This window comes from Embiotoca jacksoni, unplaced genomic scaffold, assembly GCF_022577435.1.
Source record: "Embiotoca jacksoni isolate LCO1_2020_lvr unplaced genomic scaffold, fEmbJac1.0.p SCAF_27, whole genome shotgun sequence".
NCBI classification, from domain to species: domain Eukaryota; kingdom Metazoa; phylum Chordata; class Actinopteri; family Embiotocidae; genus Embiotoca; species Embiotoca jacksoni.
In genome coordinates, this window is record NW_027185378.1 from 2,545,726 (window position 1) to 2,561,658 (window position 15,933).

Genomic DNA, 15,933 nt, shown 5'->3' on the forward strand with positions numbered 1-15,933 from the left:
AACTGAGAGTCAAATCTGAATAAAACATCAGGAACACCTTCCAACAGCTGCGTTGCATCTGCTTCTGTGCAAAAAAATAAATAAATAAATAATTTAAAAAAAAAAGCCTCAGCTGTCTCCGGGCTTAGAGCGAAAATATGCAGCATTCCCCTTCAGACAGCAGAAGGTGTCGTTACTGGAAGTCGTCAGTCGGTCCAACACCTGCCGCAACACATGTCCGTCATCTCGGAGGGCCGTCGACGGAGAGGCTGAGCGAACGGGCAGATACTGAAGAGCAGGCGGCAAACGCACTCGGCGCACCTGTTAAACTGAAGCTCCCCGAGTCGGACGGGTCATTTATATTGTGCGTTTCTGTCGGCAACTCAGGGAGACATTAAGTAACATTCATTCTTTCAACACTGAACACAAAAACACACCGTGACAGGCAGCGTCGAGTACATGCTGCGTACACTTGGTTTGTAGTACGGGATTAGGATGCAGCAACAGCTTCCATGGCAACACACTGCTTGTTTGCATCATGATGAGAATTGTAAATTTGACTGTTCGTATCTGTTGCAGCCTCGTCGCTCGTTCAAGTCTTTCGACCAGCAGCTCTTGATTGTTGATCCAAACAACCTCCACATCAGTGTTTAAAAAGCTGCTTAAAAACCTTTTTATTTTCACTGGCTTCTCCACATTAACCACTATTTAAAGTTATTATTCATTGCACCCACATTTTTGTGTTGGCTAAATCTCGCATGAATTGTTTTTATTAATCAAATCTATTTGACTGTTTATTTCTGTTTGTTTGTTGCGTTTTAAATGTGCTATGTAAATAAATCTGACCATAAACAGTGTTTTTTTTCAGCCACTGTGACTGACTGTAATCGGAGGCTGGTGTGTTACAAATAATGAATAACAATATAGTTGGAAATAAAAAATGTAATATTTGTCTTCATTTTAAACATTAAAACTGCAGTCTGAAGTAAAGTGTTATAAAATTGTGTGCATTTCTGAGGCCTAACAAATATTTTTTTGGTATAGTATGATAATTGTGCTTGAACACAGAACACTAAAAACACAGAGTCCCCTTTTAAAACACTACTAAAAGTAAATAGAGTACATACATTTTAAATTGCATTCAAAGATTCCAGTCCTACAACAGATGATCACGTTGCGGTGATATTTGGACGGCGTGCTGAAGGTCATCACCTCCGATTATAGCTTTGCTATGCTGACGTGAACAACATTAGAAACTGATCCTGGTGTTTTCGGCGTGTAAACAAGTCAAAGTCAAACATTTTGTTGCGAACCAAGAACAAACATTAACTTCCATCAGAGCTCGGCACTGAGGTGAGATGTTTGTTTCTCTCCTCCCACCGACAAACGTATTGGGAGCGATTCGGATGACACAAAGGGCCCTCGTCATGCTTTCATGTTCCTTCGGTGCCTGACGGTTTGATGTTCGGGCTCCTCCACCGCTCCCAGACACCAAAGACCAGCCCCCCTCCCTCCCCCCTCCCCCTCTGGCCTGGGGGCACCGCGCTTTCATCCGACTCCGTGTTTCTCAGCCCAGCCTCAATCCCATCGCCATGGTGACGGTGCTATCGAACGACAGAGAGAGGCAGGGCGCCCGTTGTGCCCTTTGCAGATGTTTACAAGGAGCAGATTTCTACTTTTTCTTATTAGGCCAGTCAAAGAAACGAGTTTGAAGAAAATCGCTGACTTTTTTTTTTTTTTTTTTTTATGTTCTTTTCACTCGTAAAGTTTTGTTGATTGTCGCTTGCGCGAGTGACGTCGTCAACAAAATAAACATGGATGTTTTGCGGGTTAAAAGATCGCGTGAGCGGATGTTTGTTGTCGAGACGCTGGGATTAATACATGTTCTGTGTTTATGGATGCATGAGCGAGCACAATATGAAAGGAAGGAAGTCCCGGCTGCTCCGTGACAAGCTGATATCAAACTCACGACTTCAAATAAAAGACACACGAGTGATGGCCCATAGCGTCAGCACCGGTACGTAGTGAAAAGTACGGTGTCATTACGTGACGTAGCTGCAGACAAAATGGGCCAATCAAATGCACGGTAAAGGGGAGTAGATGAGCACACTGTTTGCTTATGCCCGCGTTAGCAATAGTGGATAGAAGCCAAGAAAGGCCTGAGAAATTTAAGTTTTATTTATTTTTCTTTTCACTTCTTTATATACACATTTATACAGCTTCTAGTTTTATTTACTTTTTAGGAAACCAGTCGGGAAGTTTTTTTCAATTTTAAAAACTCAAAACTGTTTTTCTCAGTTTAATCAATCCAGATAAAAAGGTTTTCAGGTTTGTCAGTTACTGATCTCTACTTATTTTTGTTCATTCACATCACTGGCCAAAAGTTTTGAGAATGACACAAATATTAATTTTCACAAAGTCCGCTGCCTCAGTTTTTATGATGGCAATTTGCATACACTCCAGAATGTAATGAAGAGTGAGCAGATGAATTGTAATTCATTGCAAAGTCCCTCTTTGCCATGAAAATGAACCTAATCCCGCCAAAAAAAACATTTCCACTGCATTTCAGCCCTGCCACAAAAGGACCAGCTGACATCATGTCAGTGATTCTCTCGTTAACACAGGTGAGAGTGTTGACGAGGACGAGGCTGGAGAATAACAGACTGGAAGCTTTAAAAGGAGGGTGGGGCTTGAAATCATTGTTCTTCCCTCTGTTAACCACGGTTACCTGCAAGGAAACACGTGCAGTCATCGTTGCTTTGCGCAAAAAGAGCTTCACAGGCAAGGATATTGCTGCCATTTATCGGTCAGAACTTCAAGGAGAGAGGTTCAATTGTTGTGACGAAGGCTTCATGGCGCCCAAGAAAGTCCAGCAAGCGCCACGACCGTCTCCTAAAGTTGATTCAGCTGCCGGATCGGGGCACCAACAGTGCAGAGCTTGTTCAGGAATGGCAGCAGGCAGGCGCGAGTGCGTCTGCACGCACAGTGAGGCGAAGACTTTTGGAGGACGGCCTGGTGTCAAGAAGGGCAGCAAAGAAACCACTTCTCTCCAGGAAAAACATCAGGGACAGACTGATATTATGTAAAAGGTACAGGGATCGGACTGCTGAGGACCGGGGTAAAGTCGTTTTCTCTGATGAATCTCCTTTCCGATTGTTTGGGGCATACGGAAAAAAGCTTGTCCGGAGAAGAAAAAGGTGAGCGCTACCATCAGCCCTGTGACGTGCCAACAGTAAATCATCCCGAGACCATTCATGTGTGGGGTTGCTTCTCAGCCAAGGGAGTGGGCTCACTTACAATTTTGCCTAAAGAACACAGCCGTGAATAAAGAACGGTACCAAAACATCCTCCGAGAGCAACTTCTCCCAACTATCCGAGAACAGTTTGGTGACGAACGATGCCTTTTCCAGCCTGATGGAGCACCTTGCCAGAAGTGATAACTAAGTGGCTCGGGGAACAAAACATCAAAATTTTGGGTCCATGGCCAGGAAACTCCCCAGACCTTAATCCCATTGAGAACTTGTGGTCAATCCTCAAGAGGCGGGTGGACAAACAAAAACCCCACAAATTCTGACAAACTCCCAGCATTGATTATGCAAGAATGGGCTGCCATCAGTCAGGATGTGGCCCAGAAGTTAATTGACAGCATACCAGGGTGAATTGCAGAGGTCTTGAAAAAGAAGGGTCAACACTGCAAATATTGACTTTTTGCATAAACTTAATGTAATTGTCAATAAAAGCCTTTGACACTTATGAAATGCTTGTAATTATACTTCAGTATACCATAGTAACATCGGACAAAAAGATCTAACAACACTGAAGCAGCAAACTTTGTGAAAACCGATACTTCTGTCATTCTCTAAACTTTTGGCCGAGGCTGTGCTGTGACTGACAGAAGATAACTAGAGAGGGAAAAGGTCGAATTACTAACAGACTGAAATTACTGCTGGAAATTGAAGTCAGAGACAAGGTGTGATCAAAAAGTTCAGAAACTGTTCCTGTTGCGCATGAATATGAATAATCAGCACCTGTGTGTGTGTGTGTGTGTAAACACTGGGATGTGGCCATATAGAAGCAATTTTGTGTCAGACTCTGGAAATGTTCAATCGACACCTTTGAAATGCTCCAGAAAGCCTTCGGCGACGAAGCAATAAGCCGAGCGACTTTCCAAAAAAAAAAAAAAAAAAAAAAAAAAAAAATCAGGCTTTCAGGTGCTTACAGGATTCACATCATCGTGACCTTTCTCTGCTTCCTGATAGTGCACCTCATTGGTATGCAGGAACCAAACATGTCTGACAGCGTGTCTGAATAGTAGATGATTGCGTAACGATGCAGCAACAACACACTGCAGCAGACGGACGACAGCAGCCCGGACGTGATCCTCGGCTAAAACGCTGTCAGGCGGCCGCGCCGGCACACGGCGACGGGGTTCGTGCGATTCATCGCGGCCCAGGGGAAGGGGTTGTGGAGTGGGCCCTTCACCTAAATAAATCCCAGCCAGTGGAACAGAAATGATTTGCGCCGAGGTTCTCGTGTCACGGCTCAGTGTCAGAATCCCACTCATCCGGTGAGTGACATCACGGATGCATGCGTGGACCGAGAGAGAGAGAGAGAGAGAGAGAGAGAGAGGCGGACCCCCCGCGGCCAAGCAGGACGCCACTCTCAGCTCGCTTTGAGAGGCGGAAGCTGCCACTCCGGCTGGGAATCAACACCAAAGGAGAGGCCGGAGAATGATGTTTCAAAACAAACAAGCGCATTTTATTTGGTTTGTTTTCAAGGTGCAGCCGGTCTGACGAGTTAACTTCAGCCTGTCAAAAGTCTTATTGAACGCGGCCTGATTTCTTTTCTTTTTAAAAAAGAAATGTATAAAATAGAAGAAAAAAAATAGAAAAAAACCCGACATGACCTCCATCTTTCTTTGGTTGTTTGGGTAGCAGGAATCCAATTTAATGCTCTCTCTCACCTGTAGGAAATGTTGAAGCCAGTCAGGTTGTAGGCAGCATCGCTGAAGAAGTGCAGCAGGGCGTAGCCGGACTGCGACACCACCTCAGGAACCGTCTCGTTGCCGTATCGCTCAGGAACAATCAGACCGCTGCAATAAAAACACAACACAACACTCAACTCAAGAATGCTTTCAAATATAAAACCTGTCGAGTATTTCATTCTATGGAGTTCACTAGTTTTTGTTCATGCAAAAATTTTATTTTCAAACTAGCAGTAGGTGGTTTATTTATGGTTAATTTTACAGTCATATGCCCTTAAATGATGTATCAGATGTTCTTTTACAGAAGGGAGAGAACTGAAAACTCAGTAAAAAAAATATGTTGTTTTTAAATCAAATTCAGAGTAGTTTTACCTGAAGGCAGCGAGCAGGGGGGCGTAAATGGAGTCTCCGTCGTACACGTAAAGGTGGTCCCAGCTGCATTCAGTGGCAAAGTGGTTGAACCGTAACCGAAGGATGGTGTTGGGCCTGAAAAACACACAAAGGAGGGTCATAACAACGTCCGTCTAACTAAACCCTACAAAGAGCAGAATTAAATACCTCCAATGTTCTCAAATAAAGAACAAATTATTGTGTGGTGCCTTTTTCCGGGGCTCATTTTTGTGTGATTATTTATCAAATTTAACATTTTGTATTCCCCGCTAAAGTGTGACAAATATATTTGACTGTTTTTGGAGAATAAAGATTCTTTAAAGTCACTTGCGGGGTATATTGAGCCAATTAGACATAACTGTGGACTTCCTTGTCAGAAGTTAAACTTTAAGCACTCTTTACAACCGTTTTAGTTGTTATAAAGCATCACTACCTTTAATCAAATCCACACACCCCTATTCGCTCCCTCACGTGTTTTAAAAGTTACTGTTTTACCAGTTGAAGTGGCTGATTGCAAAATGCAACTCCTACTTTCACCACAGGAGTGGAATAAATGTCCCTTTAAGGACAGGAAAGGTGGTAAATTAACCAGGTGACATGGTGGAAAACATTCACCACCTTCAGCAACTATTTACCTGCAGCTGTTTGGTGGTAGTCGCCTAAGATGGGTCTATATTTGCATTAAAGAGAAATCACCAAGAAGAATTACGGAAAGCCTCAATATTTGTTTAAAAGCTGCACCACAGCTGTTACATCTGATAACAAAACTGTGTTACATCACATTGAACTGATTTTGTAGGTTAGTTTGGCTGTTGCACACTTCCACTGTGCACAATGAATGAACCAACAGTCCGTGTCTGTGTACTTTCACAGTGGAAGGCAGCAGACGGCAGGAAGGGGGGGGGGGGGGGGAGCAAGCTCGGTTAATCTTTCTTTTTTTTTTTTTATTGAAGACATTCATGAGGTTCTTGTTAAAACCGTCTCGGCTATAAATTTGTCGAACATCGCAAACTGATATCATTCAAACGAGGAGGGAGGAACACGAAGGAGCGTTTAAGGGGTTTACGATTGGGAGCAGCAGGGCACACGGGAAATGCCATGAATAGTTACATTTTTCCACTGTATAATTATGTCTATCAAGATCCCGCCTCGCCTGCAGCCAAATATACAGAGAAATGGCAGCGGCCCGCGGCCTTCGATTAGAAAAGGAGACTTGTGACCGGTGAATAATTCATCAATTTTGAGATCTGACAAAGAGAGATCCTGTTGTGCTGCAGCACGGCGGCCAGTCGGAAGGTAACGTCGCGGAAAAACAGATTCAACACCACAGAGGAAGCTCAAGCGAGGGCTTATAAAACCTCCTTTGAACTATTCCTGTCATTCTGATGCACACAGCGCACACGTCGCGGCGTTAACCTCCAGCATGAGGATGTGCCGGGGTCTCCCGGCAGCATTTGAACGCGTCATTAGTATGTAATGAAAAAGGCTGGAGGACGGGGCGGCCCGGTGATTAGAGGCACGCGGGAGCAGGAAGGTGAGGAGTTCAAAAAAAAAAACCTCGTAACGACTGCGGAGCCTGTCGAAGTGTCGTCTCCTGAGCCCCCCCACGGAGTCACTTACAGTTAATCCCCCACTTCTCCTTTTTTGGATGAGCGCGTTGGCTAAAAGCCTAAAATGTAAATGCAATCAAGGAGTTTATGGTTGGGGTGAGCTCGCGAGCCAAATAGATGTAAGAATCACGGCGGGGAATCGATGCCGCGTGGCGCGGATGCGCTGACTAAAACAATAAAGGAGGCGTATTGGATTTCGTACAGTTACTTTGCCGTTAATTCTCATCCATCACCTCCTGAATACGATAAATTCCTGACGCCTGTTGTATATACACCGCAGTGTATACTCGGCACTAAACAATCATTATGAGCCGCCGTGAAAATATCGAGTCGCAGTCTCGGTTTTTACAATCCATCTTTCAACTGTCTCGAAGGTTTTAGGTGCTTTCTGAGATTTTCTTTTCCAGATGGTAGGAGCTGATTGGATCAACAATCTTCGGTCTTTATTGTGCAGATCTTAAGAGAGGTTTATCCAGGATGAAAATATCATTCTAAATGAGCTCAAGACTACTTAAACCGACTGGACAAAAGAAAATCAGTTATTACAAGTACTTTAACGGAAACAAGAGTTTCCTCAGTGTCAGACTGAATCAGCAGAATAACTGATCGTGTATTTGTCCCCTGGTGTTGGATCTGCTCTGTACTTACTGTCCTTCAATGAGCCAGGTGCACTTGGTCTTGTATTTATAGTTTCCCGGGCCATCACTCAGATAACCGGAGGGCCCCGTCAGCCTGAAAGAAAGAGGAGAGTTTCAAAGGTAGAAATGATGATGCGCGTTTTTTTTTTTTTTAAGTGAAATCCTGAAAGCTGTGTCCTTTGCTGTAAATCCGGTTGTCACGGTGATGCAGCACATCTCTGCTGCTGCTGATTATTTTACAATCATAGCAAAAATCTCCAGAAACCCACCTTGTTTTTGTATTTATGTCACAGTTCTCAACATGTGTGCTGACAAGTTGTGCTGCTGATCGTCTAAATTGCACAATATAACACAGAATAAAAGCCAAACAATCAAGCTAAACAGCAAAGGATGCACCATATATCTGCATGTCATTCCTTTTGGCCAATAAAGTCTTTAAAACGAAATGTCTGGAGGACCTGACCTGACTTCTCCATCGATAAACTTGCTAAACACACGCTGCTCGGCATGTCAGCGTTGTCTTTGGATGTTAGCATTTAGCTGAGCGCTCTGCTGCGTTGGAGTAAAGCCTCGCAGAGCTTCTAGCAAGCCTGTAATTGAATTAGATAAACGAAAGACCTTTTGAATACGGAAACAATTAGTGGAAACGTACAGAAAATCAGCGCTTTATCAAGCAAATGTTTGTTTCCAGCTTCTCAAACGTGAGGATTGATGTCTTTCTAATGTCTTTGGGTTTTGGGTTGATAAAGTCTAAAAGCTTGGACGGACATTTTTCACTTCCTTTTTCTTTTTTTTTTTTTTTAGAAATTAGCAGTAGAATAAAGATCTGTTAAGTCATGTCTGCAATGCTGACATCCTTATCACGTCACCACAGCTTTAATATCGGGGTTAGAGGCGGCGCAGACGTGATTACACACGTGGCCGCAACACAAGAGCCAGTCAGCAGAAGAGGAGGTTAAACACCAACTTCTTGCTGGACGGTGGAGCGAGCGACAGGCAGCACGGCGAGAGAGAGAGAGAGAGAGAGAGAGAGAGAGAGAGAGAGAGAGAGAGAAAGAGAGGGGCTGGGAATGATTAAACCTCACTGCAAATTATGATCCTCGGCCCGACACCGTGACGGGCAGCCGCAAACTCTCTAATGGCACCGTGCGGCGCCCCGGCCTGTTATTGCCAGATCAATTTCGAGCTTGATGACACAGCAGCAGCAGAGAGGAGCTGCTGAGTTACGACAGGGGACACTTAGATGCTGTCGGAGATTGCATCATTACTGATGCAGGTCTCGGGGTGCAGCGACTCCGCCAACGCACCCAGTCGCAGCGCTGCTCCGAAAACGGTCTCCGAGCACCGGTTCAGACTAAAGCCTACTTGAGGGAGCTGCGGAAGAAAACACTCCTCCCATCTTGCAGCGCAATAAAAGCTCAGGTGCTTTTTTTTTTTTTACCAACAACGTCAATCCGCCTTCATTTAATGATCGTTTTTTTTTAGTTTTTTTTTTTTTTTTTACATCTTTTCACTTCAAAAACAGGAGCTTATTAAAAGGTGATACCCACCCTCAACTCTCCACCGAGAACTTCTGGGAACATCCGTGTTGTGTAATTGCATAACAACAACAACAACAACAACAAAAAGAAGTTGTATTTGTATCTAGGCAACAAGTGTGCTGCAGCTCCTCCTTACTGCAGCCGTCAGCCCTCCTCCCGCGCTGTAAGCGAGGTGCAGGGCCAACAGTCCCAGCTGTGTGGGCCGGGAGGCTCGAGGTCCAAGGCCGAGGGCGTCGTTAACGACGGCTCCGCGGGCCAAACGTATGACACTATAATGCAACAATGCTCCTGTGCCGTCTCTGCAACTTGTGGCTTGGGGATGTTTAGCAGCTCCGATATCTGACATCAGTAAAAAAAAAAAAATGAGGGCGAGCAGATCGAACCGGCGTTTTGCTGAATATTCCTGGATCGCAGGTTGCTCTCATTGCTTTAAGAGTTCACGTGGCAGCATTTCAGAGGTTTGCTAACGAATACACTATCTCAGTAATTACAGATCTCGCACTGCTAATAGAGGCGAGGCCCTTCAGGGACTCTCTGCTCTCCCAGCTTGCAGACAAACAGAGCTCTCTCAGGGCTGAAAAGGCTCCGGACACACCGACACTCTCAACACTAGAACTACTGCATGTTCAGGGCTTTTTCTTTCAGGCTGCACTACGTCTGTTAGAATAATAATTAAAAAACATATCCAACTGAAACACACTGCCAGGTGATGCAAAATAGAGATTACCTAAAAAAAATAAAAAAAACACACGTGAAGAGCAGTAAATGGGCCACAGGAAGAGAGTGTGTTTCTCCATCCAAAGGATGCCTCAGTTACTCGGGATCATCTGCAGACCTCAAAGAGGCTCCACTGGAAACTGTTGAGGTCTGTGGCTCATCCAGAACAGTGTTGATGTATTTCCTGGTTTTAAAAATGTCACTTGATAAATTCTACTTCACCAGTTAGAGGGTTGACAGCAGAGCGATATCTTAAAAAAATCAGGGCAAATAATAACGTCTGCCTTTTGTGATTTGGTTGAACTGACCCTTTAAAACATTAACAGGAACTTAACAGGGAAGAAAAAAAGACATCTAAAACTGAAGGTGAAATCAAGCCCCGAACAGACAGAGATGTCCACTGAGCTCCTAAATGCATCAGTGTTTCCGTCATTTGCAGTTATTTTTTTTACCAGTTCATTTTTCTGGTTGCCATGACAATTTAATTTCCCTCCACGGGTTAAATAAAGAGAACGGTCCATCGATCTCGGGCTGTAAAGTGAGTATTTGGATGCAGAAGTCTCTGCGCTGGTCGACGTGGTGTCACATCAGGCTTCGTTCAGACACTTCACGACCATTTACAGGAAAGGCAGTAAAAAAAAAAACATTAAAAAAAATCTTAACTCCACCCTTCATGTTTTTGTTATGATGCTGCATGTTAAGGGAACTTCAGGGGCAGCAATCTGGCTGCAGCATACTTGTGAACAAAATGGGGACTGAACTGAAACTCTGTGAGGAAATCAAATCTAAAAACGGCCATAACTGTGGCTGTTCTGGTATTGAAGCACATTTTAAACAGTTTATTCATGCAATTATCCGTCACTTCGCATGAGGTTTTCTAAATAAAACGAAAGCTTTTATAATTCACGTAAAGAGATGCAAAGATCTAAAAATGACATGGGCGGAAATCAAAATATTCCTGAAAGCCAGTGAATAAAGTTGCCAACATGAAGGTCGGCCAAAGGAGCAGTGCAGGTCATGTGATCTGATCCCCGCAGACAGTCACAATGCCAAACTGTCATCTTAATACGCCCCGAGTTCAAGAATAAGACGGCAGCTGCCTCTCCTTCCTGTTTATTAATCGGTGGGAGCGAAGCCTCGCGTCGGCAGCGGCGCGCCGCCGACAGGCCGCTCTAATGCAAACAGTTCCCCTGCAGCAGAGCCAAGCGGTCGGCAAATGGCAAAGTGGTGCAGCATGAGAGCAGAGCAAACACGAATCCTCATTCAGAGGCGACATCAGCCCTGTTCAGTGGCTCCGACCGGGGGATGGGGGGGGGGGGGGGGGGGGGGGGGGGAGGCATGCTCAGACAGACAGTAAATGTTACACAGGCTAAATGCCCCCCCACCGCCCTAAGACTGTCTGGGTCGACGTACAAAAGCCGACAACGTCATATTTGGAGGAACACCTTACTATAATGTTATAACTTTATACGCTGGTGGCCATGAGCGGGGCATTTCGTATGATTTTGCACACGACAGCTGGACGAAATTTGCCTCGACATTAAAATAATTCCGACCCCACACCTCGGTTAGTCGGGAGCTCGTTCAGTTGCTTGTGCAAAAAGAAAGTGGCTGCAACCTGAACACTGCTGGTAACAAATCTGCAAAGGCGAGGTGCCCTAAACATGCCCGTGAAGCCGCAAGTCGGTTATATCGTGCGATAAAATATTTCATAAATTATTCGCGACGGCTCTCTTTCTGCCCCTCGCGCATCGCATCGCATCTCTGCCCTGCACACTAACCTCATCTGTAAAAACTAAAGCACCGCAGACATGCTCATCCCACCCGACAAGATCTCCGTATTAAATGTGCCCAGTTTGTAAATCATTAACGGCATAAGCGATTGTGTCTTTTGCGCAAAGCTGAAACCAAATCCACCCAGAATTTGCCGGTAAAACTCGGTAATGAACTCCGTCTACAACACGGGCTGCATTGGGACGGGGGCAAGCCGAAAAGATAAATCAGTAGTGGAGCGGTGGGGACCATTAGTCTCTGCAGACGGCTGGCTGGCTGGCTGGCTGCTCAGCGGGGTCTTCAGTAAAGTGAGGCCAGCCTTCAAACAAGTTCCAGAGAGCAACTAATGGACTAATACGCAGGCTGCACGACGGAGACGACAACGAAGACGCTCCGCGGCGCCGAGCCATCAAACCGGGAGACTAAAAATGACCAAAAAACCACAGATGAACCACAGTTAACGTCGACAAAAAAAGATTTACGATTGCAAAAGACCACGCGGCGAGAAAATACAACGAACAGCCGCCGTGAAAAACATGCATACGTATGTTCAAGAAATGTAGCAGCCAAAGCTCACAGCAGTAGAAGTAAAGATGGTTCAGGGTCACTTCAGCCAAGTCTGCCTCCCAAACCACATTTACAAAAGAAAAACCTCACGGGGAACCGAGTCAGAGAAACAAATCATTTCTTTATGGCCGCTTTTTTTTTAAAACTATCAATTTGTTTTTTATCAAAACAAAAAAGCCAAAAGATTCACAAGTTTGAAGACGACTGTGGTGACTGATAAAACCTGAATACGAGCGCGTCGGATGCCGAGAGGTGAAAACACCACACGCGCACGACATTGTTGTTAACGCGCAACTCGAGGTCAAACTTATGGCTGCAGTGACGAACAGTCCTCGAGTTATAACGACATTATTTAAGGATTGTCGTTTGGCATTTTGTGAACGACGCGCTGCAAAGGTCCAGCCAGCTGGGAATCGAACCAGAGACTCGGCTGCTGGCGGCGTTTGCGCCCGTGCGGCCGGAGGCCTCACCACCCCGGTTACGGGGTCGCCCGAATTGTAACGCATTTCTAACGGCCGACTACAAACTGAGAAAATGAGCAGCACCCCAAATAACGTGAGGTTCCCCCCGACTCAGCACTGTTCACGATGGATCCGCGCGCACGAGTTGGCGTTTGTCTCGGAAGCTTCAGGATATTCATACATTCTCTCAAGTTGAAGACGAGCAGGAAAGACAGTCACTTCATTACAGTTACACGTTAATTGCATTAGAAATTCAGAGAGTCAGAGTTGAAGCCAGGACACGAACATGCGCCAGAGGCTCACAGTGCTCTTTGTGGCATTTAATTCACAACCCCGTACCAAAGAAGAAGGGAAAAAAAACAAATTCATCTCGAACTAATAAAAGAAAAGTCCAGTCGCTTGTCTCTGGGACACTTCTTACCAGCGAGCACAAGTCTGGCTTTTGTTGCCATAATCTAATCAGAGCGTGAATATCTGATGGAGCTCGGCCTCGTGGCAACACACTCGCCGGCATTTACAGTTACAGACACGACTCGTAGTAAATCAAATAAAAGAAGCTCCTCGCACGAACACGGGACAATTCACGACTGGCGTTTTACTGAGCTTCCGCAGCGCGAGCAGGCAGACTGAGCACTTTCTGCAGCTTCAGACGGGCAGGATGTTGCGTTTAGATGTCATTTCTCAGAGAGGTGAGCAGCACAAATAAAAGTCCACTGCTGAGCGCCGGGAGGGGAGAGAGAGCCGACAGTTTTAAAAGCTAGGCGAATAAAAACCAAGACGTTGCTGGCGATTGCAAGAAGCGGGACAGAAAATCTGTTTTGTTTTTTTTTGTTTTTTTTTTTCCTTCCTCGTGCTTGTTTGTTTGTTTGTTTATTTATTTATTTTTGGAGGTGGTGAAGAAGGGGGTGAACTCACCCTTTCGAAACACCGATAACGAGGTATTCGGGTCGGGTCCCGCGCGACGTTTTGTCCGATTCGAAGAGGAAGTGACCCGAGGAACGCGGTTCGTTCTGCACGGCGTCATCGGCTCGTCCTCCGTGGCGCGCATTTGTCATGTTAGCATGCAGACCTGCACACGTGCATCAGGAAAATCTTTGTATCGATGTTGTGATGTCAACTATAGCCCCCTCGGGCCTCACGGGACCGACTCACTGGGGACTCATGGGACAGAATAACGCCTCACAACACCTTATCAGAGAGTCACAAGTCCAAAGTATCCTCAGACGTAGAATAAAAAAAAACAAAAACACCATAAAACAATGAGAGGACACACGGGCCTGGTTCTGCCGCCCCCCTCCCTCCCTCTCTCTGCTGAGAAAGCTGCTTTTAGCACCGAGCCTTGTATGGTAGCATTGTCTGTATGCTAAACACGGCCTCGGACCACAGGCTGCCCCCGAAAAACTGTCAGGCCTTTGATCGCGGTGACGAAACCACACACACACACACACACACCACACACACACACACACACACACGCCACCGATTCCAATGCGAACTCACAGTTCAGTAAGTTTGCCGCCCCACTGAAGGATAATTAGCCTGACGGGGTGAAGAAGAAGAAGCGACGGCACCACTGATGCTGCCGCACACTGTGACAGAGGCACCGACGGTCGGGCCGATAAACCGAGTTCTGCAAGCAGTGGTCAGATCTTCAGGGTCAGATTATCACTCTGAACACAACCACAAGAAAAGATCTGTTGTTAATAGAAACGGACGCTTTAAATGCTGTTGAACTCGGTTGGAAAAGAAGACAAACTTCGCGCACAAAAAAAAAAAAAAAAAACCTTAAAAAGTTCAGCTTTAACGATCCCCGTAGGGACGTTCATCCCCGTATCTGACCGACCGCTGGTCCAGGAAGAAACTCGAGCTCCAAGACCTCGTAACTTGGTCGAGGCAACAGCAGGAGTGGGTCAAACACCTCATATTAGGAAACAGCCCGCGAACCCCAAAGATGCTCATGTTTACAGTCAAATAAACAAAGAAAACCACAAAAACGAATGAACTACTTCGGTCCATCTTTCCAATACTTTGCTTTACATTCATGAGGCAGACTTTCGTGCAAACTAACCAACGTTCTCCTTAACACACACACTGGGAGCAATCAGCGGTAAAGCTTCCTGCCGAAGGACACTTATTAAGACGTAAAGAAAGAAGAATTGATCGAACCGGCACATCTACAATCATCAGTGTATTTCTCTGTCTGGTATCGAGTGGGTTTACACGCTCATTAGTATCCTGGTCATTACGTTCAGATCATTTACGTTCAGATGCCTTTAATTTCCTCCATTCCAGCTGCTGCGGTGTTTACCAGCAGAGAACCTGGATCAGGTGATGTCATGCGACAGCATCCCGGTTTCTTTCGGAGTATTTCAAGGGTTTCTCAAAATCACGAGAACACGTTACAATTTCTCCCCCCCAAAAAATTAAAAACAAAATTCAAATCATAACCAGGATATTTAATGCGCACATAAACACCTGGTATTCACCAAATCCCATCAGGTTCTGCAACCGTGACGGGCTTCAGTCTTCAATGGCAGCGATTTAATATGGAAAACTAATTGATAAATGAATCAGTGATGAAAATAATCAGTGACAGCAGCTCCAGCTCAACACTTCCCTGTTTACAACTGGGTCTCCATGGCACCCCGGATGCAGCTGGTGGCCAGAGATGATTTCCCACACTGCTCGCCTGTTACAATTGAAACCAGAGTGCAGAGCTTTTGGAGAGCACTTAATCACAGCGTTCTGAACACATCGGCTGCTCGGCAGCTATCCAGCCTCCATTTTACCTGTTCAGATGTGCTCAGCAATCAGCTGTGCTAATGTGGAAACCGCTCCTGCTTCCATTTGCTCCACGATGACCGACTTCTGAGAATTTGCACACAAAAAAACAACTAGCAGGCCTCCTGTTGGCTCTGCGTTAAGACCAGGCGGGCTGGCACTGAGCTGACAGCGTGACACCGAGGATCAAATAAAAAGACAAAAAAAAAAAAAAAAAAAAAAGAAGCAGCTCTGGACTTCCTGAAAGAAACCCAAAGCATTTGGCCTGCCTGCAGGACACACCCCGATGGGCACCTTTCCGCAGCTAGCTCATCGCAACGCTGGAACAAGATCAGCTCGCGAACAAACACAAAAAGAAGGAACGCAGAAGGATGACACTACAGTTGGCCCTCGTGTGCGAGTCCACCGGATGGAAATCGCTCGTTGTTTGTGGAATCCACTGCTTGTTCACGTCATCTTGGCAGGACTGTTCAGAGGGGCACGATCCTATAC

General features: G+C 45.6%; 1 protein-coding gene across 1 annotated transcript in view; it reads right to left on the reverse strand.

Moving 5' to 3' along the window:
- atrn (attractin) overlaps positions 1–15,933 on the reverse strand; it is a 112,586-nt gene that overhangs the window by 94,687 nt on the left and 1,966 nt on the right. The window contains exons 2-4 of the mRNA XM_069160763.1: positions 7,612–7,695; positions 5,336–5,449; positions 4,943–5,071 (exon numbers count right to left, since the gene is read on the reverse strand). Coding sequence (XP_069016864.1) covers positions 4,943–5,071; positions 5,336–5,449; positions 7,612–7,695 — 327 coding nt within the window. The remainder of the gene's footprint in view (positions 1–4,942; positions 5,072–5,335; positions 5,450–7,611; positions 7,696–15,933) is intronic.